The 20,898-nt window shown below is 37.7% G+C and overlaps 1 protein-coding gene across 1 annotated transcript in view; it reads left to right on the forward strand.

Annotated features, from left to right (window-relative positions):
* Positions 1 to 18,503, forward strand: part of DLG5 (discs large MAGUK scaffold protein 5) — a gene marked incomplete at both ends in the record, with an annotated part of 125,640 nt that extends 107,137 nt beyond the window's left edge. The window contains 14 exons of the mRNA XM_080621857.1: positions 237 to 405; positions 3,348 to 3,425; positions 4,081 to 4,243; positions 5,159 to 5,292; positions 5,953 to 6,117; positions 6,502 to 6,685; positions 7,611 to 7,759; positions 8,068 to 8,238; positions 10,263 to 10,459; positions 11,168 to 11,311; positions 11,506 to 11,633; positions 12,464 to 12,573; positions 14,594 to 14,703; positions 18,400 to 18,503. Of these exons, the coding sequence (XP_080477983.1) occupies positions 237 to 405; positions 3,348 to 3,425; positions 4,081 to 4,243; positions 5,159 to 5,292; positions 5,953 to 6,117; positions 6,502 to 6,685; positions 7,611 to 7,759; positions 8,068 to 8,238; positions 10,263 to 10,459; positions 11,168 to 11,311; positions 11,506 to 11,633; positions 12,464 to 12,573; positions 14,594 to 14,703; positions 18,400 to 18,503 (2,006 nt within the window). The remainder of the gene's footprint in view (positions 1 to 236; positions 406 to 3,347; positions 3,426 to 4,080; positions 4,244 to 5,158; positions 5,293 to 5,952; positions 6,118 to 6,501; positions 6,686 to 7,610; positions 7,760 to 8,067; positions 8,239 to 10,262; positions 10,460 to 11,167; positions 11,312 to 11,505; positions 11,634 to 12,463; positions 12,574 to 14,593; positions 14,704 to 18,399) is intronic.
* Positions 18,504 to 20,898: the final 2,395 nt, after the last annotated feature.

Consider the following 20,898-nt stretch of genomic DNA (forward strand, 5'->3'; position numbering starts at 1 on the left):
TTATGCACACTTAGAGAGGACAGATTTGACATGTAGTCATTAAGGACAGTAAGTTTTCAGTGTGTGAAATCAGTTACCTCGTCTCCCTAAGCTCCTTGCATGATTAATGGAGTGCTAGTGAACAGTCGGTCCTCTTTCTTGTCTCAGATGTGTATGGTGTCGTTCACTATGTCTGTGTAGGTCTCCAAACTATGACAGATGCAAGATACTAAAGCTCAGCTGTTGATTTTCCATAGGCTCCTTATCACACTCTGAATGTAGCAGTCCCAGCTTGATAACTCCTCCACAGTCACCTCTCAACTTGGAAACGTCTTCCTTCGCTAGCAGCCAATCTCAGAACTCCCTTTCTACATTACCTAGGATTTCCATTAGCCCAGTATCTATTGGAGAACGTAGAAAAGATAGGTAAGGTCTCCACATTACTTGTTTTTAATACAAATGTATTTGAGGTAATTTTCTACCTTTCTTCATTAGGCTGAAAGAATGAGAACAGTTAATTTAAATGATAAATATGTAGGCGCAGAGGTGCATCTTGGATCCTGTTAGTTAATGTTTTCATTTTCTTTACAAAATTTGTAAGAGATCTTTGTGTGGATTTTTTCTTTAAGATTGAGAACTAAATTCTTGAATTCAGAAAATTAAGGAATTGCATAAGGGTTTTATTTCTTTCATATTAGATTAATGGCCACACAAAGTAAGAGTGGTCTAAATTGGAATACAGTCCTTTAGGTGAAGTACCTCAGATGCTTGTTTGTGATAGGCTTGTTTTCTACTCTGGAGAGCTAACCAAATGAAGACCTAATAACATTTGATACCTAAATCTCAGGTGCCTTGGTGTTACAGAATATCTGCTCTAACCACTGTGCCTTAATTCAATTTAGCCAAATAACACGGAAAATTGAGGGCATATCCGTGCAAGAATGTATTTATATGTACAGATGCAAATTTACTACTGTGACCAATCCCCTTGGCTGCACTTAGACCACTGCTAGCAGTAGCATTAAGCATATGTGTATCTGCTTGCAGAATTTGAACCTGATATGATAGCTTTGTGTTTTAGCAACTTTCTATATCTCATAATGAATATTTTCAAGGTATGTTGCTTATGGTATGAGTTCTGGACATCTGATTTCATTTTATCCTGATCTGGCTAGACTGAATATATTAAAAAGTTTGAATGAATTCAAAGCATTGAATGGTAAGACAGAAATCTGAATCAGGCTTTTATTTACAGTAAAGCAGCTGAATGCCATTGTGGGAATGTAAAGGAGCTATGACGTGTTGGAATAGATTACATTTATGTGGATTTCAAGACCTCTTTGTGTTACTTGATTTATGTAAAAGGACTGACTATAAAAAATGTGAATGATAAAGTAATGAGGATATTCTGTATTCCAAGTTTTCTGGTAGCAATAAAAAGTTATTCATTAAATGTTATATAAAACTTGTCTCATTTAAAAAATCCATAACTAGGTTATTGTAGTAACTCTAGAATATATATTGTGTACAAAGGACAGTGTTACTTTGAAAGGGAATATAAAGAGGTTTTTGTGAATTTTCATTCTTTCTTACTTCAGTGTGACTTTCGTACTACATGTACTCAATTTGTGTTCTTGTATAAATGTTCCTCTAATTGTCACTTGCAAATTCAAAGTCTGAATTTCTTTTCTCTTTCACATGACTAATGATGTGTAATGTTCAGCTGAAAAAGGTAGGGTTTTGACACCTCTATAACGTGGTATCTCTGAGCACAAAATATGTGTTCTGATCTCTGGGAAGTAAAAACTTCTCTTAATGTTGATCAGACAATGGAAGTACAGTCAGGTTCCAGCCCCTTAACTCTTGCTGTGCGTGTGTATAAAGTGTAGTCTGGACTAACTTTTTTAAAAGAACATAATTCAAAGTTTTGTTCTGTTTGGCTTTTTAAAAACTAAAACAAAAAACTGACAAATACAGAAAGTTCTTAATTTAGGGAAGTAGCTACTTTAAATCTCTTCTCAGAAAACGTTTCAGGATACCTGGATACTTTCTGTTCCCCATAAAATACAAGTAAATAACTTGCTTGGCTTTCCCCCAGATAAAAGTAATAACAATACAGATTAAAAAAAATATTAAAAATCAGTGTTTCTGTTTGTTCTGCTGATTTTAATTTAAATTAAAAGATCTGATCAAGTAAGACTTTTTTCTAATTAGTGTTTAGTGCTTCTGGCAGGCAGTCTGAATGTTATAGAAGAGTGCACTTCGCTTGATTTTAATAACACTGCTTATCAAGTAAGACACCTTTTACATGTTATCATTCTGTTCTACTTTTTTATTGATTCTACTACATGCATTGCTAATTATCTTTTGTTTTGTGTTTACTAGAATTCTAAGATATGATCCTGTGCGGTTTGTATGGATTTGATTGTTATTCCAATCACCAACAAGCAAACCAACCAAATTTAAAAATGCATGTGGTAGATGGAAAAGCAGAAAGGTACAATAAAGAAAGTTCTGAAAGATGTAGTTTTAATTCATAAAATTAGTCTTCAGGAAGTTTAGTTACAAAATGCAACGTACAAATAAAGATGGACTGGTAATAAACTTACCTTATATTCATTTCATCGATAGAGAAGCTCTGAGGGTGTCATGCCTAACAGTGATGTTGATGTTACAATATTACTGAGTTCCAGAGTTACGTTCATATCAGCAACCAGTTTTTATCTTTTATGCATTTATAAGATGGCAAATTATTATGCTCCTGCTCCAGAAGGCTGCTAAATAGCTACTTTCAAAGACTGTGTCAATAAGTATTTATGAATTTATGAAACCATGTTGTTCTCCTTCTATCCCCAACCCTAATCCTACTCTTTCAAAAAATACTTCTCCTCAGCCTAGCTCACATTAGTAGCATTGAGCGAAGCCCAGTTAACTCATCTGGTCTCTGGACAGCACAATTAAATAGTTTAAGCATTTGGCACAATTTAGGGAATATCATATGGTATAATGAAGGGTTAGGAAAGAAAACATTCAGATTGGTGCATGAAAAATATAGTATAATATTATTAAAATAAAAAAATACATCACACCTGGTACACAAGCTGTTTCATTCAGAACAAGCTCAACTGTTAGTATTTGGTGATGCCTTTTGCTATGTTGCCATTAAGTGCATAGTAATAGGAACCAGCACTTTTTAGTAGGCTACTATATGCTTACAAACACTAGGGAGGTATATCCTAACTATGGGGGGAGGAAAGTGGAATCTACCAAGGTTTTCTTTTGTGTAAGCCATTCTCTTGTTATACTTACTTGTGTCTTACTACTGTGTGTCTTTTTCTAAGTGTTCTCAAATCTTCTACATCTTTCAGATATCTGTTCCGTAATAGGTCTTTTCTGAGAATCCCTGTGGCTCCTAGGCCTAGGTTCTCATCACTAAGGAGTTTGAGGTTGGCTTGGTCTAAGGTTGTCCTTCTCGAGCATTATTGCGCACTTTGTGCTATTTTACATGTTTGGATAATTGCCCTGAGGAGAATTTGCATGGTAATTGTAATGCTACCATGCAAACTGCTGTCTTAATGGCTTGAGTTTGCAACTGCTTAATTTTCATTACTAATTTATGTTTCCCCACTTACAAATATAAAATCTGATATTTGTGCGTTGTTGTCCTTTGGTTTGCCACCTTATTATTTACGATGTTTATTTTCACTGGCAATAAATACTCCCAGCATTTGTATTTGTAAAATACCTTTCTGGACTATGGTTTGTAAATGACATATTATATACAGTGGTTCAATTACTTTTATATAATATGCGTCTAGAAGCTTCTTCCTACCAACTTCACAACCATAATATTTATAATTCATATATACCATAATGTTTTAGAGCAGTCATGTACCTGGTATACATTTACTTCTGCCAATACATTGCATGATTTTAAAGGAATGCATTTAAGAAGTTAACAGTAAATTTTTTTAAAGTAACTGTGTAAACCCATTTTATTATTACATTTCAGACAGACATAAAGTATTGCATGTAACTTTGACTTTGTGATGGTTCAAGTGCAATTTTGTCCAAATCAGTTTTAAATATCTCCTCTAAAAGGCCTTACATGGAAGAGCCACGTCATGTTAAAGTGCAGAAGGGTTCTGAGCCACTAGGGATTTCCATTGTGAGCGGAGAAAATGGTGGAATATTTGTATCTAAAGTAACAGGTGGGAGCATTGCCCATCAAGCTGGCCTTGAGTATGGTGATCAGTTACTAGAGGTAATTGTTTGCTTACTACTATTCCTATGGCTTAATGAATCAGTTCAAATGAATCCAGTCATAACTACATTCCCTAAAAGAGTATCTTGTGAAAGCTTGTGTACTGTGAGATGTAGCAAAGCGTACTCTGTATTATAATATTACAGTAATTGTGATTGTTGTGATGTTTTGTCAGGCTTTATCATAAAATAATGTCTTCTGATGGTAGATCCGCATTGCATCTTATATAGATATAATTAAATTTTAAGCCTGTAAACAATATAGTCCCAACATCATACTCTGCCTGATAATGTGAGTAAATATTCATGTGACTGGCTTGTACCAAGTTTCATGCTGCTGTTGCTGTGCCATATCATTACCTGAGATACCTGGTTTAAAAAATACTCACCTAGGCTTTAGATTAGCTACAGCCATGTTTCTGCTTACAGTATTAAACATGTGGAGAAGCATTTTTAAAAGTACAGAGCTGCTTTGTAAATGTTAGGTCTGTTAATGCTTATGCATGCTAAAACATCGTCCGTTTCACAGTGTGTGGAGATATTACAGTGGACCTGAATGGATTATGGATCTGAATTTGTCTTTAAATGCTGAATTTATTCAGATCAGTGATCTGAACCAACTTGTGTTTAATCAGTGATATCAGATCATAACACAGCTCTGAATATTCGTGTCTTTCAATAGGAAAAAGATTTTTAAATTCACTGTCAGGTTACCAATGTTTTGAAATTATAATGATTCCTTCCAATGGGTAAACCCTAGGAATCATTGTATAGCAGCATTTTCATCTTCCTATTTACCCCAGTGGAAATAAGTCAGCATATAGACAAGAAACTAATTAGGAGAGTGAAAGAACAATTTTGTTAGTTTGCATCTGAAAACTTGACATCCTGGTTTGTGCATTTTTTTTTCCCTTAGTTTAATGGAATAAATTTGAGAAATGCTACAGAGCAACAGGCTCGACTAATCATTGGACAGCAGTGTGACACCATTACTATTCTGGCTCAGTATAACCCACATATGTATCAGCTTGGCAATCATTCACGATCAAGGTAAAGTTGGCTGGACTTTGAAAAAAACTATCAGGTCCATGTTAGCTAATAGATAACTTCTGTATAGGTAGTGTGTTTGCAAACATCAGCACATTTGTAGTGTGATTGCTGAGAAAAGTAATGTGTGAATACCTGCTTGTCAAAAAGAAAGTAAAAATGCTTGATGCACCTGCTAGATTTTCTTTCTTATTTGGGCATAATCTTTAGATACACTAAACTAAAACCAAATATTACTTCTTCCTAAGATTATGAGATTCTGGTACTTCTAATTGGTTTTTGGGTTTGATTTGTGTTGGGTTTTTTTTATACTTGGAGTTTCCAAAAACTAATTGGAAAAGGCATATGACCATGTAATTCCATTTTGATACATTATCACACCTCAAAACTGAGCCTTATCTTTCTGTTAGGCTTGGGGTGAAGATAGGTTATTTGGCATGCTGGTTTGAGTTTTGTGGGGTGGGTTTAGGTTTTTTTTGTGGGGTCTTTTTTTTGTGGGGGTGGAGGGGTGTTGTTTCCTTTTTGTTTCGTGTCGTGTCCCATCCCCACCCCCCGCAATTTATGACTAAGTTAAATCTTTGACTGCTCGGAAAATATTTGGCGTTGGTGAAATACTAACCCTCCAGTCTTTTATTCTTCTTTTCCCTTGCACCTCCTCCTTAGTTCTCGCCTAGAACCTGTGAGTAATCATTCCACCCCTCAAGGCAGTGGAGCTGCAACACCTGACAATCATTCCGTAATCGATACTGTGAGTGAACAGGATGAAGGAACGATGACACCGCCATCCAAACAAACCACACCAACTACAAGTCCCCGGAATTCTGTAAGGTAGAGAGTAAAATTTTTGCCTTAAGGAAAAAGAAAGTATGGTCAGGGTGGATGTGGGATGTGAAGGGTATTAAAAAACAAAGTTTACTTCTGTGAATGCTGTGTCTGGTTGAAATAAGTCAACAGGCAAGTTAAGTAGGCCTCAGGATGCATGTTTTTCAGATTGTTTTTGAAAGACAGGGTGTGCAAGGAGTGAAGAAAGTTTTACTGCAAGATTGGTTTAGTTAAGAAAGTCTGCAAGGAACATGGTGTTTGTCTTCAAGATTGTATTTGTAGGTGACCTATTTTGAAAAATGATGTAAATATATATTCAGATGGCTAGTTGATTGTATGCAGTGCAAGGTTTTAAATTGGAGTACATGTGCTATTTCTTCCTCTCTAAAGGGGCCCTGTGGACACAAACAAAAGGACGCCTGAACCTAGAACTGTTGTTGTTAAAAAATCCCAAGTTGATCTTGGGATCCAGATATGTGGTGGAAACCTGTATGGAATATTTGTCTCAGATGTAGATGATGATAGCCCAGCCAAAGGACCTGATGGACTTGTCTTGGGTGACATGATACTTGAGGTAAGCTATTATGAAAAATCTGCAGCATACTGACAAAATTTCTAGGGTGATATAAAGAGGGATTTGTACAAAAAATCATGTTGTCTCACAATGAGAGATGTTCTATGAATCTCAAGTTCCTGTCACTAAACGTGGGTAAGAATGGTGAGAATGCTGTGACATATGAAGAGCTGGATGATGTGGACCTGGAGAAATACCACTGTTGAGACCACAAGTTGCCCAAAGGTTTGAAGGACTTATGTATATCCACTTGGAATTATGAACACCTGCTGTCTTCATCTATATATGAAGCCTTGAACCTATTGCTGTACATAGGATAAAGGCAAGGATATGAAAGATACCACAAAACAGAGAAATTCTAACGAGAGTTTTGGGAAATACGTCTTTGCAATATGTCTTTGATTTCTGTATCTGAAATGAGAATATTTATTTACTTGGCAGGATTGTTAAGGTTATAAACACATTTGGTTTTATGACCTTTCCAGATAAAACTGAGAATTGATTCTATCTGAGCACTGACACTCTCCCACTGTGCCTCTAGTATCCAGATGGAGACTGTGCTTTGTAATTGTGCTTTGTAATTCTCAGACCACTTGCTTTCGAAAAAAAAATACTAAATTCTTTCCAGTGTGAATTTTATGATTCTCAGCTTACACCTTGAAAACTGTTTAAAGAATTGCAGACTGTCACGGTGCATTGTCTGCTGTTTTCACTGTAGTTTTTTTTCCACCCCCATGTCTCAGTCTCCTGCTAGACATCTTAAGGTGCAAACTGTGCTAGAGTTAAGTAACAAGATTTACTTGTATATAGAGAGTGCCAGTGGTAAAAACAAACTTATTTTGAATGTTTTTCAAGCTCATCTAATTCTGTTGCCTCTTAAGATATAATTTCACACTAAAGGGTTTCTGCATTTTGTGTTTTGTAGTACGGGGCCATTGATATGCAAAATAAAACAGCTGAGGAAGCTTATCTTGAAATGTTGAAGCCTGGAGAAAACATAAAAATAAAGACTCAATACAGAATAGAAGAGTTTAATAAGATAAAAGAACTTCCTGGAGATGGATTCTATATCAGGTATTTGAGCAAGACTGGTAATGACAGCAGAAGACTTAGGATAATATGCTGACCATTATGAGAGAAATATTGCATCAGTTTTACCACATTTTTAAAATGAAAAATTTACTTATTTATCCCAGGTAGTCTTTGACAGTGAATACACAATCTGTAGCATAGTGAGTCTGCACGGTTCAGTGTAAGCTTTTGTGCTTTTGAAATGTAGCATGTGCTGCTAATCTGTCAGCTTTTTTCAGTATAAATATGCATGTTCTTCCCTTGAGTTGATGGAGATCAGTTGCAGAGCCTCTTTATATCTTCCTTTCTAGAGCACTTTATGACCGTCTGGCAGAGGTGGAACAGGATTTAAGCTTTAAGAAGGATGACATTTTGTATGTTGATGATACTCTACCACAGGGAAACTTCGGTTGCTGGATGGCTTGGCAGCTAGATGAGAATGCTCAAAAGCTGGAAAGAGGACAGATTCCAAGTAAATATATGTGAGTTACCTCACTTACCTTACAGTCTTTAAAAGTCTGACTTGTGAGATGTGGTATAAAAGACTTATTTGCTTCTATTCTTTCTGGGAGATACTAATTCTTAGGCATGATATTTTAGGGATGTCATATTTTAATAGCATTGAATTAAAAATACTGCTCTATCAAGTTGGTTTTAATGTTACTAAATAGTAAACTAGAAATGGAAATTACATGTGTTGTGACAGATAATAACAAAAGTGAGGGTAACCACAGCAAAAAATATCCTGTAATCCAAGGTTATCACAATCATTCTTGGGAAGTATCATGATATTAAGTTACCTGTGGACAGCAACATTATTATAAGACTGTGTATTCTCCACAATCTCCTGAAGTTGGTAGAGCACTTAAGAGGAGTATGCAGGAACTAAAATTTTTCCATTGTTACTTTTGAGTGCGCCCTCAGCAAGTTTGCTGATGACACCAAGCTGTGTGATCTGGTTGATATGCCGGAGGGAAGGGATGCCATCCAGAGGGGGACCTCAACACACTTGTGAGGTGGGCTGATGCCAACCTTATGAAGTTTAACCATGCCAAGTGCAAGGTCCTACACCTGGGTCAAAGCAATCCCAGGCACAGCTATGGGTTGGGCAGAGAAGAGATTCAGAGCAGCCCTGTGGAGAAGGACTTGGGGGTGTTGGTCGATGAAAAATTGAACATGAGCCGGCAGTGTGCGCTCGCAGCCCAGAAAGCCAACCGTATCCTGGGCTGCATCAAAAGGAGCATGACCAGCAGGTCAAAGGAGATGATCCTGCCCCTCTACTCTGCTCTCATGAGACCTCACTTGGAATATTCTGTGCAGTTCTGGTGTCCTCAACATAAAAAGGACATGGAACTGTTGGAATAAGTCCAGAGGAGGGCCACGGGGATAATAAGGGTACTGGAGCACCTCTCGTATGAAGACAGGCTGAGAAAGTTGGGGCTGTTCAGCCTGGAGAAGAGAAGGCTGCGTGGAGACCTCATAGCAACCTTCCAGTATCTGAAGGGGGCCTACAAGGATGCTGGGGATGGACTCTTCATTAGGGACTGTAGTGAGAGGACAAGGGGTAATGGGTTCAAACTTAAACAGGGGAAGTTTAGATTGGATATAAGGAAGAAATTCTTTACTGAGAGGGTGGTGAGGCACTGGAATGGGTTGCCCAGGGAGGTTGTGAATGCTCCATCCTTGGCGGTGTTCAAGGCCAGGTTGGATGAGGCCTTGGGTGGCATGGTTTAGTGTGGGGTGTGCCTGCCCATGGCAAGGGGGTTGGAACTAGATGGTCTTAAGGTCCTTTCCAACCCTAACTATTCTATGATTCTGTGATTCTATGAAATCACATTAGTTACTACTCAATGATTTTTATTTTTTTTTTAAGATTATTTGTTTGCTGTTTTCCTTTTCTTCTGTTAGTCTTCTCTCCATGTCATAACTCAAAATCCATCCTGACAGTGGAACAATGGTACTATGTGAAATGTATGGGAATACAGTATATACATACAGACCCATACATATCATTGATAGGCTTCTTAATGAAGGTGGACAGTAAAACCACCTACACTTTACATGTGTTATGTGGCCAAAATATTTGTGCTAATTTAAAAGAAAACTTAATGAAATTATTGTTTTGGATTGCTAATAATTTATTTGTAAGGATTAGTATAACATGTAACTTTATAGAAAAAAGTGGATCTTCTGAGCAAGGCTGACTTTACTGGCAAGTACCTGCTGCTGGTTTTGCCTTGACTGTCAGAGTGGTCATCCTCTGTGCCATGCTGCTATTTATACTGTAAGAATCCTGAGGTAATTATGTTAGTGTGACGTTTTCAGATGCTTGTTATTTGATTTATGTTAATGTTTCTTTCTGATTAACTTTCTGTGATGAAGATACTCAGACTAAGGCTTGAGATGGTAATTTCCAGTGTGTTCCAGAAGCAGCAGTGATACTGTTTGTCAAAAAAATTTAAAAAGTTAAGTTCAAATACCAACTCTTTAGTCTGTTTCATTATAGGATGGATCAGGAATTCTACAGGAGACACAGCATGTCTGAGACTAAAGATGAAAACAGCTCATCTAAGACATTGTCAGCAGCAGCACGGAGGTCATTCTTCAGAAGAAAGCATAAACACAAGCGAAGTGGTTCAAAAGATGGAAAGGATCTACTGGCTCTTGATACAATCAGTACAGATTCAATTCCTTTCCTGGATGGCAAGTACCTTTGTTATACTTTGCAGGGGGTTGCCTTTCCTTCTCTTTTATTTTTAAGCAGTTGCAGCATATCACAACAAATAATGTTGCTTTCTGGTTGGTCTGAATACAAATAGTGATCATATGTCCCATGTACATTACTTTTAATAACAATTATTATTTTTTTAATTTAAATAACAGGCCAGAGTGTTTCAAGTTTGGGTTGCTTTTTTATTTTTTTGAAGTTTATTCCTAGATGTATTAACAGTAATGTTTCATTTGCAGAGGGAGATTACTTTTTGATGTATGGTTTTGGTCTTCCTTTCAACTGTTTGATTTCTGTCCAGGTTGCTTAGACTAGACAGAAAGCCTGGGCAGCACTCGAATCTTCAATTCTGTTTCATTACTCCTCTGTAAAAATCATGTTGGTTGCAATGCTAACTTCCTTGGAAAACTTAACAAACCCTTACACAACGAAAAAATAGGAATGATTGGTTTAAAGTGTGTGTATATGTGGGAAGCACCAGGTTCAATTAGAAAAACATCTATTTTAAACTGTCGAGTGGAGAAAATTGCAATAATGGCTAGTGAACAGTTTTTGTTCTTGTCAAGACCCTTATCCCTTGCAAGAGATTTGTTTTCATAATTACTGTAAGAGTGCTTCTTCAGATTTGAGGAATGTCGGGAAAATAATTTATACTTTTGTAAGTAAACCTTCTGTGTCTGTAGATTCTGCAAGTCTGGCATATCAGCGTGTACAGAAAGTGGACTGTACCTCTCCTAGGCCTGTCCTTATTCTAGGACCTTTACTTGATGCTGTGAAAGACATGTTGGTCAAAGAATCACCTGGAAAATTTTGCAGATGTCCTCTTGGTAAGTGTGCAAATATAACCAATTTATCCTTGCTTAGAATACATAGATAGTAACGTCTATATACATGAACTAAACAGTAGCACAAACGTGGAAAAAAATCCCAAGAATTTGAATTTGCAAACATTTTTTCGTTAGCCTTGGTTTGTGCCTAAGGAATAGTAATAAAAGTGGATCTCTCTGGTTCTATGAAATAGAGGTTATGAAAGCTTCCCAACAAGCCATTGAACGGGGTGTGAAGGATTGTCTGTTTATTGATTATAAACGGAGGAGTGGACATTTTGATGTGACAACTGTAGCTTCAATAAAAGAGATAACAGAAAAGGTGGGTCAATTTTATTGCTGTAGTTCTTTGTACAGTTTGCAATATGTGGTCATACTATGTTGACAGGGGTGGAAGTTATGTTACTGTTGTCCTTCTTTAAGACATTCAGAGAATCAGTCTCTAGGCCACTGAGTAAAATAAAATTTACCTCACTTTGGCATGTAACTGCTTAAAGATTTAAATATTATGTTATGCAACCTCACCTTTGTAGAAACCAGGAATGTGCATATTCTTTTACAGTATTATTAAATAAAGTTAGAAATTATTTTCTTATTAAGTAAAGTATGTTTTGCATAGATTCTATCCCCTTCCTCCTAAATCAGGATTTAGGTTTTCTAACCATTCCATTTAATATAGAACATAAACATCATAATAATCCTGGAGACAGATGTTAATTAAAGTCTGTTAATTGCTTATAGTTTTCTCTCAAACCACACAGAAAGTCTTATTACTTTGGCAGTTGTTTCTGATTACAGCTTCTGAAAGATAAGATTAATATGAATATTCAAATTAAAAAAAAGTATTGCATATATTTCAATCTGAGTTTTCATTTCATTAGTTTTGCAAATACTTTTAGTTCTATCAGTGCATGCTTTCGATACTAAGAATGGAATTTCTTGCAGGTTTTCCATCTTCTGTCTTTTGCTATAAATCCTTCAGTTACAAATTGCTCAAGTAGCAATTTGTAACCGAAGTAGCCCCAAAATGCTAAAGATGTAGCAAAATTCTGTTGGGTTGCTGTGATTTAAGTAGGGGAAGAAATGGGGGATTTGCATGTGTGCTTGTGCTCTCTAACTGAATGAGTGTTTTACATTTACATTTGATCTTAGGATTGTCATTGTCTGCTTGACATCGCTCCTCATGCCATCGAACGGCTCCACAGTGTTCATATCTACCCTATTGTAATTTTTATTCGCTACAAAAATGCTAAACAAATCAAGTAAGTCTGTGAGGGGTATAGTTCAGGGATGTTTATTTTAGCTTAAAATAAGCTTGTTACCTTTATTATGTCTTTCATGCTAGTCATCTTAAATCCTTTAAAAATAGTGTGGAAATTAACCATAGAAATTGCTGAGAGGTAAATGGCCTTAACTTCATTTTTGTTGCATGACAATTAAGTGAATCTTTCAAAGAAATCAAAACAATGTACACTAACTGAATGTACTCCAGGCAGCACTCAGATCTTTCCTGCTCACCTTTGTATGAAGCCATAATACAGTTAAGTGGTGACCATGCAAAGAGCCATTAATCCTCTCAATAGGTCCAAGTGTGTGGATGCAGTGCTTATTGATTTGTAACCTCAGCTTTCCCACCTTCATTCTTCAGTGAAAACAGCAAAGAGAAGGTTCCTTTTGCCATGGAGTTCATATACTGTAGTCTTCTCAGGCTGTGCTCTTTCAGTAATTGAGAATTTCCTGCTCAAAGAAAGCCAGGAGCAGAACATGAGAGTTACAAAACACAGTCTTTTACCCTAATGTTTAAGTAAGCCTTCACGTGTTTTGATAGATTGATTTGGGAAGAAGTGACATAATCTCCCAACAGAAGTATTAAGAAAGTTTTGTTGAGAGCTCTTATACTTGCGCTATCTTCATTTTGCAAGTTGAAGACTTCTTATATTCTTATATTATCTGTAGGTAAATTTGATTACTGTCTATGTAATAAAGAAGATAAGTGTCACCACTTTAAAGTAGAAGCAAGACATAAAGCAGTGTAGTTTATTTCATTACCACAGTAGGATCATGCACTTGAATGACAAATGAAACTGTCATGTCTTGAGCCTCTTTGGAAATGGAATGATGACCATTACAGCTATTTCTTTTTTTTGGAAAGTAACAGAGAGTGAGTGAACTAGACATGCAAAAATTTCTACCAGTCATCAGAATAAGATGCAGTGGCACATTGTCTCTGCCTGTTATGAGCACCAAAGGTTTTTCCAAACAGCCTTTTTGATATAGCACAGATCCTGTTGGCATTCTCTGAAATGCTGCTCATCAGTGATTGGTTAGTTCAGTGGTGATTTTTTTTTTTTATTATTTATTTTTATTATTTTACTGTAAGAAACTTCTTCTCAGTGAGGGTGACGGAACACTGGAACAGGCTGCCCAGGGGGGTTGTGGAGTCTCCTTATCTGGAGACATTCAAAACCCACCTGGACACATTCCTGTGTAACCTTATCTAGGTGTTCCTGCTCCGGCAGGGGGATTGGACTAGATGATCTTTTGAGGTCCCCTCCAATCTCTAGCATACTGTGATTTATAAAATCTGTGCTGCTTCTCTCACTGCTGTAATAAACTATGTTTTTATTGTTTCAGTACCTATCTGTATGGCCCTACTAGTTGATTATAAATTCAGATTCCTTTTAAAAAGAGTCCTTTTCTGGGAACCCCAAGTCAGAATTGGAGGAGACTGTTAACAAGCCTTGATAGGAATTCAAATGTTTGTTGGTTTCTTTTTTTTCTTTCCCATTTGTATTTTGCTTTGCTTTTATTTTATTTTATTTTAGTAATAGAAAAAGTAATCTAAAAAGATGCTGTATATAAGTCGACATGGAAATAATCTATTTGCTTGATGCTCAATACTCCAAACCCATAAAAGAGCAATACTTCAGCCCAGCTTTGTGTGGGAAGTACTGGAATGTATATGAGATAATGATCTGATTCACATGAACTGGAAAAAGTACTCTTTCTCCCTTAACCCTCTCCCAGTCTCCGAGACTTTAAGGGAGAATACTGTCTTGACCTGAAAGTAGATAAATTTGTTGACACTGAAATGATTGTTGGTTATGTTGATACTGCTGTAACACAGTAGATGGCACTCTATGCACAGTGTTACGCTTGCAAATTAGTTAGCCTTTCACATTCACCCAACTGGAGGTGATAATTTCAAGTCCATTTAAAGAAAAAAAAAACAGCCAAACAACTCTTATATGAGGTTTTTCTTTTTTTCTTTCTTTTTTGCAGAGAGCAAAAAGACCCAATCTTCCTGAGGGACAAAGTTACACAGAAACATTCCAAAGAACAGTTTGAGACAGCTCAAAAAATTGAACAAGAGTACAGCAAGTACTTTACAGGTTAGTATTTGATGAGCGTTTCACTAGGAATACAGTGGCAGTTTGAGCCTGCATTGTTATTCAGAATAATTAAATTCAGTTTCAGAGGCCTTTTTAACATCGTAAAATATATGAATCTTGGATTGTAGTTAATACTGGTATTTTTACTAGAGGAAGATAACTGTGCTTGAAGATTGTCTCTACTTGTTTCAGAATGTGTTACCACGTGGTTCCACGTACATTCAGAAGAATGGGGACAAAATTCTAGCCACCTTGATGTTAATGGCAGCAAAACTTAAAGGAAAAAATAAAGCAGAAAAACCCACCTCTGAACCAGCCAAATCCCAACTTTTCATCCCCCCGAACAATGGGATTTTTACAGAAATATTTTGAGGCATACCAGCCAAGTACAAGAGAGAAAAGGGGGGTGTATTTAGTATAGAGTTACCTCAGCACATACTTAGGGAAGCTGCACATTCTCAACAAAATCGGTTATGTGGTATCTAATAGCCGTACAAATGGTCGCTTAAATGTCACGTACTAAACCTTCACAGTGTGCATGGCCATCACCACGTTATCTTCTGCGCCTTGTTAAGTCATTTGTTGCATTTTAATTTGACCCTCATAATGAAAGTAGCACTCTGTCCAGGAGAGTCCTGTGTGTATCTTCTCACATGCTCTATGGCAAGGGCCTCCCTCTGTTAGTGCCAAGTACAGTGGACTCCAGCTCTCAGCAACATTTCCAGATGCTGGTAGTCAGAGAGGGTTGGTGTTCAAACTGCACTGCCATTTAAGCTTGTTGAAATTGTAATGTTGTGCATAAAATAAGCATGTAGATAGGTATGTTGGACAGAATATAGAAGGATTTGGGTTGGAAGTTCCAGCACCCCTGCTGCAGGCATGGACACCTGCCATTAGATCAGGTTAATTAAAGCCCTGTCCGGCCTGGCCTTGAACACTTCAAGGGATGAGGCATCCACAACATCTCCAGGCAACCTATTTCAGTGCTTCACCACCCTCACAGTAAATAATTACTTCCTAATATCTGATCTAAATCTACCCTCTTCCCGTTCCCATTCCCCTTTGTCTTATCCGTACATGTCCTTGTAAAAAATTCCTCTCCAGATTTCTTGTAGGCCCCCCTTTAGGGTACTGGAAAGCTGCTCTGAGGTTTCCCTGCGGCCTTCTCTTCTCCAGGCTGAACAAGCCCAACTCTTCTCTGTTTTCATAGGAGAGTTGCTCCAGCCCTCTGATCATCTTTGAGGCCCTCCTCTGGACTCTCTACAATAGATAGATTGTAGTAGGGCCCCCAGCGCTGTTTGCAGTACTCCAGGTAGGGTCTCAGGAGAGGGGGAGTAGAGAGGGAGAGTCACCTCTCTCAACCTGCTAGTCATGCTCCTTCTAATGCAGCCCAGCATATGGTTGGCTTTCTAGGCTGCAAGCGCACTCTGCCAGCTCATGTTCGGTTTCTTGTCAATCAGCATGCCCAAGTCCTTCTCCTCAGGGCTGCTCTGAATCTCTTCTCCACCTAGCTTGTATTCGTGCTTGGGATTGGCCCGACCCAGGTGCTGGACTTTGTACTTGGCCTTGCTGAACTTCATGAGGATTGCACAGGCCCTCTCAAGCCTGTCAGGGTCCCTCTGGATGGCATCCATACCCTCCAGCATGTTGACCACACCACATAGCTTTGTGTCTTCAGCAAATTTGCTGAAGGTGCACTCAATCCCACTGTCCATATCGCTGACAGATATTGCACAGTACTGACCCCTGAGGAACACCTCTCGTTACTGATGTCCACTTGGGCACTGAGCTGCTGACCACAGCTGTTTGAGTGTAACCATCCAGCCAATTCCTTATCCACTGAGTGGTCCATCCATCAGATCCATGCCTCTCCAATTGAGAGATAAGATTGTTGTTCAAGGCATTTGACACTGTCGTGCACAACCCCAGGCAGACGTTCTCTGTTGCTCTTCCCTTATCCACCAGCATTGTAACCCTGTTATAGAAGGCCTCAGATTTGTCAGGCACAATTTGCCTTTAGTGAAGCCATGTTGGCTGTCACCAGTCATGCCCTTATGGTCATGTGCCCTAGCATAGTTTCCAGGAGGATCTGCTCCATGACCTTGCCAGGCACCGAGGTGAGACTGACCAGCCTGTAGTTCCCCAAGTTTCCTTTATTCCCTTTGTAAAAATGAGAGTTGTGTTTCCCCATTTCTATGCAGTGGGAACTTCACTGGACTGCCACAACTTTTTAAATGCCATGGATAGTGGCTTAGCCACTTCATCTGCCAGTTCTCTCAGGACCTGCTGATGCATCTCTTCAGGTTCCATGGACTTGTGCACCCCCGGGTTCGTTAGATGATCCAAAACCAGATCTTCTCCTGCAAAGGGCAGTTCTTCATTCTGCCAGTTCCTGCCTTTTCCTTCTGTGACTTGGGTGGTGTGGCTGGAGCTCTTGCCAGTGAAGACTAAAGCAAAAAAGTCATTGAGTACCTCAGCTTTCTCCATGTCCTTGGTAACCAGGTCTCCTGTTTCCTACTGAAGGTGGTCCACATTTTCCCTAGTCTCGCTTTTATACCCAGTGTACGTATAGAAGCTTTTCTTGTTGCCCTTAATGTCCCTGGTCAGATTTAGTTCTGTCATGTAATTAATTCTGACACGGCAGCTTTCTCATGAAGCTGTATGACACTTTCAGACCTGAAGTCTGTGACTACTTCATTTTTTGACTCATGACCCTATCGAGTTGGCTTTGTTTCCTGTACCAAGTTGTGAGCATGTTGTGTCATCTGAATCACTTCCCCACTGCCATTTTGTCACCTTTCATAGACCTTGTTGGTTACTGCGTTCTGTATCCAAACTCATCTGACATGGTTAAGATCAAATTGCTTCTTTTCAAAAAGTAAATAATACCTTAAGCCTTGTAAGTTTTTCTATATTTTTTTCCATTTTTAGTGGTAGCTGAGGCCAGAGGCTTCACTGACTTATTTCTTGAGTCATGAAGTTCCTCACTTTTTAAGTCTTAAAGCTAATACAGTTTCCTCTCCTGCCTCAGTGTTGGCATTTTACTTTTTATGACTGTTACGTTTAGCAAGGGTAGAATGCAAAGTGTTCCTTTATCTTCTGAATTGATTTTCAGGGAGTTGCTTGTTGTTGGCTTTTTGTTCCTTGAATGTAGTTGACAGTAAGAATCGGAGTAGGAACCACTGCTGCTTTATTTAGCTCAGCGATCTGTGAGCTGCCTCATAATTTACTTCTAATATTTGTAAATAGTTTCTAGTTGCTACAGCTATAGTCTCTATGTATATTACCACATAAATATGAAACTCCTAACACCACATGCTGAACAGAGAAGGTTTATTATAGGAGGTTCTGACCATCTTTAGACTTAAATTTGCCACCTGATGCCTCTTAAAATAGTACATGGAGGCCTTTAACGAAACAGTTGCCTTAGCTGATTATAGCCATCAGTTCTGTGACTTCCCTGGCCTGTTTTAAGAGCTAGCAGAAGAAATTGTATATTGAATGCTTAACCTCTTTGTCCTGTTTATTCTTTTCCTTATTTTAATAGAATCATGCATCTGGCAAATACTGAATTGGGTAGATGAGTTCTGATCTGTCGATAAACATTTTGCAGAAAAATGCAGAACACTGCTCTTGTAATTAGTCACAACAGTTTGCTTCAGTCTCATTTGTGTGGGGGGTTTTCTTTTTCTCCAGGCATCGTCCAGGGAGGAGCCCTTTCAAGCATTTGCACTCAGATTATGACAACTGTTGATCAGGAACAAAACAAAGTCCTGTGGATCCCAGCTGGCCCGCTATAGATTTATTTTGCTGTGAAACTACTTTGCAGATATAAATAACCAACTAACTTTCTATCCAACGGACTCAGTCCATTTCTATCTTTATAAAGATATCCATAAGCAATTTCTGTTTCATGAAGGGGAATGATGACACTGAACACAAGGACCCAATGAGGCACGTGAGAAGGGGTAGATCACTTCACTAAGCTTGTCTCTTACGTCATACGCGTACACATGACAGGTTGCCATGAGGGGTTGTGACCTGCATGTACTTGTCCATGAGTAAAGAATTTAATAATGCTGCAAAACCCTGTAGAATGGCAAGTTTACAAAAACCTTTTAGAAGTATTTGGTTGTTGTTGCTGTTTACTTGAATGTCTTGGTTTTTGTTTTGTTTGGGTTTTTTTTTAACTGTGTCCTTGCATTTAATGAGGTAAATCTCCAACACAGAGTGAAATTTCTGAATATGAATGAATGGTTTATGCGCAACATGAATCTTAGTTACCATGTTGTCCATTTCTAAGCACATTGTTGACTTGACAAACAGGTAATAACATGGGATTGAATCGGTACGTCTTGGGAGTAAGCTCAGAATGAAGTACACTCCTTTACAGAGCAGACCACTGTTTGTATCCTGTCAGCTCTTGTCTGTCAAAGATATTGTTTCTTGTTTTATGCATGAATTTAATATTTAAACGTCATAATATCTCTGAACAATCCAAGCTTAATGTGTGTTGAAAAATAATGATTTTTGATTGTTGGGCCTGGATTAAGTACTGGTGGGGAAGAGTCATAAGCTAGGCCTAGCATGCTGTGTTCTGTCACTTTTTAGATACTGTAAATATGGAAACCTTATGTTGGTGCAATTTTGCAGGGTAATTCTTAAGCTTTGTACTTCAGTGTATAGCATTCACATAGATTGTTTTTATTTAAGAGCAGCCACAGTTTTAGGGCTTTGATTAAAAGCCTTTAGTAAGGTACTAAATTGTTACTGTTCTCACTGTCAAAAAATAAGTGATCATTTAGTTTTGGTTGCAAAACCTACTTACCTATTGTACAAACTCCATTGTATCAGTTCCTTTTTTGTTTTTTGCACTTCTGACTCTGTGTTCCTAACACAGGTTTTGTACCTGTCTCTTCTGTCTCTTGTGCCATATTTCTTGGGTACCGTATTTTAATTATTTTTAAAATGTCATATGAGTAGAACTGCTTCTTGATCACTGTTCCTAACATTTCATTATGTAGGTTTCTAGTTTTACACTACAGGCTGTAGTTTTGCTTCTGTTCACAGCTTTTTTTAAATGAAAAAAGGGATTCTTCTTGCACAGTTCTTTAAAAGAAAGATCTGGTCTTAAATTTAAATTCTGTTTTACAGATGCTATTTTATAGTTCAAAATACTTTATGTAGTGTCTATATAGTTATATCCTATATACAGTGTTTTGAGCTATAATGCATACTATATATATAGTATTTTATATAGTAATGCCATACTATTATAATACTGTATATATATAAATTAAAAATAGAAAATTGTATGGATTAATTACTAGTCAAAGTACTTTTCATGGTGAGGGACAGAAGTTGTTTTTTTGTTTATCTCATTTTTTGTTTGTTTTTTAAAGTTTGAGGTCAGAGTAGACTCCAGTGGTACAACTGAAACAGACAGGTACTGTTCTGACATGGATTTTCTGTACTAAAATGAAAATGTCACTTTGTATCAAAAAAAAAAAAAAAAAAGTTAAAGAAACTGATAACTAAATAAAGGTCAATTTCTGTAACTTGACTTGTGTATAAGAGGTGCATACAGCTAATGTTCTCTTTGACTCTGTTTGGTTGAGTCCTCATATAAGGTTCTGCTTTCTGACTAAAACTGTCACTTACAGGTTCAGTTCCTTGACAGGAACAAGTTTCAGTTTTATGGTTTTGCCCGGCCTTGCGTACATAAATAATGTTCAAAAACCACAGGACACAAGAAATAAGATTGAGATGTTGGGTTTGTGTTACCAGTTTTTTAATATTCTGGCCCAGTGGTGTTAAGGATTTCAAGTGGCAATGTAATTGATTGGATGAAGGCTTTAACTGGAGAACTAGTCTATCGCTATTGGTTTTGAGTGAGTGTCACTGGAAAACAGGGAAAACAAAAATGTAGATTATTAGCTTAAGGGCACGTTGTAGAATTCTACGTCTCAGTTTTACACTGCAGATAGACCAGCCTTTTCTGTTCATAGAGTTATCTGAAGGCTTAGGGAAGCTAGTTATTTTCTGTTAACTTTCTTGTTTCATCACTTGCTGAATTCTCTCAGATGCCAAATAGTCAGCTTCAGCAGGAACTGGGATGGCAGATGGGCAGTTGTCATACCTAATAATAGACTTCAGTCATAAGACAGGACTTGCACCAATCTGCTTTTCCATCGT

This window comes from Psittacula echo (assembly GCF_963264785.1).
Source record: "Psittacula echo genome assembly, chromosome: 6".
NCBI lineage: Eukaryota > Metazoa > Chordata > Aves > Psittaciformes > Psittacidae > Psittacula > Psittacula echo.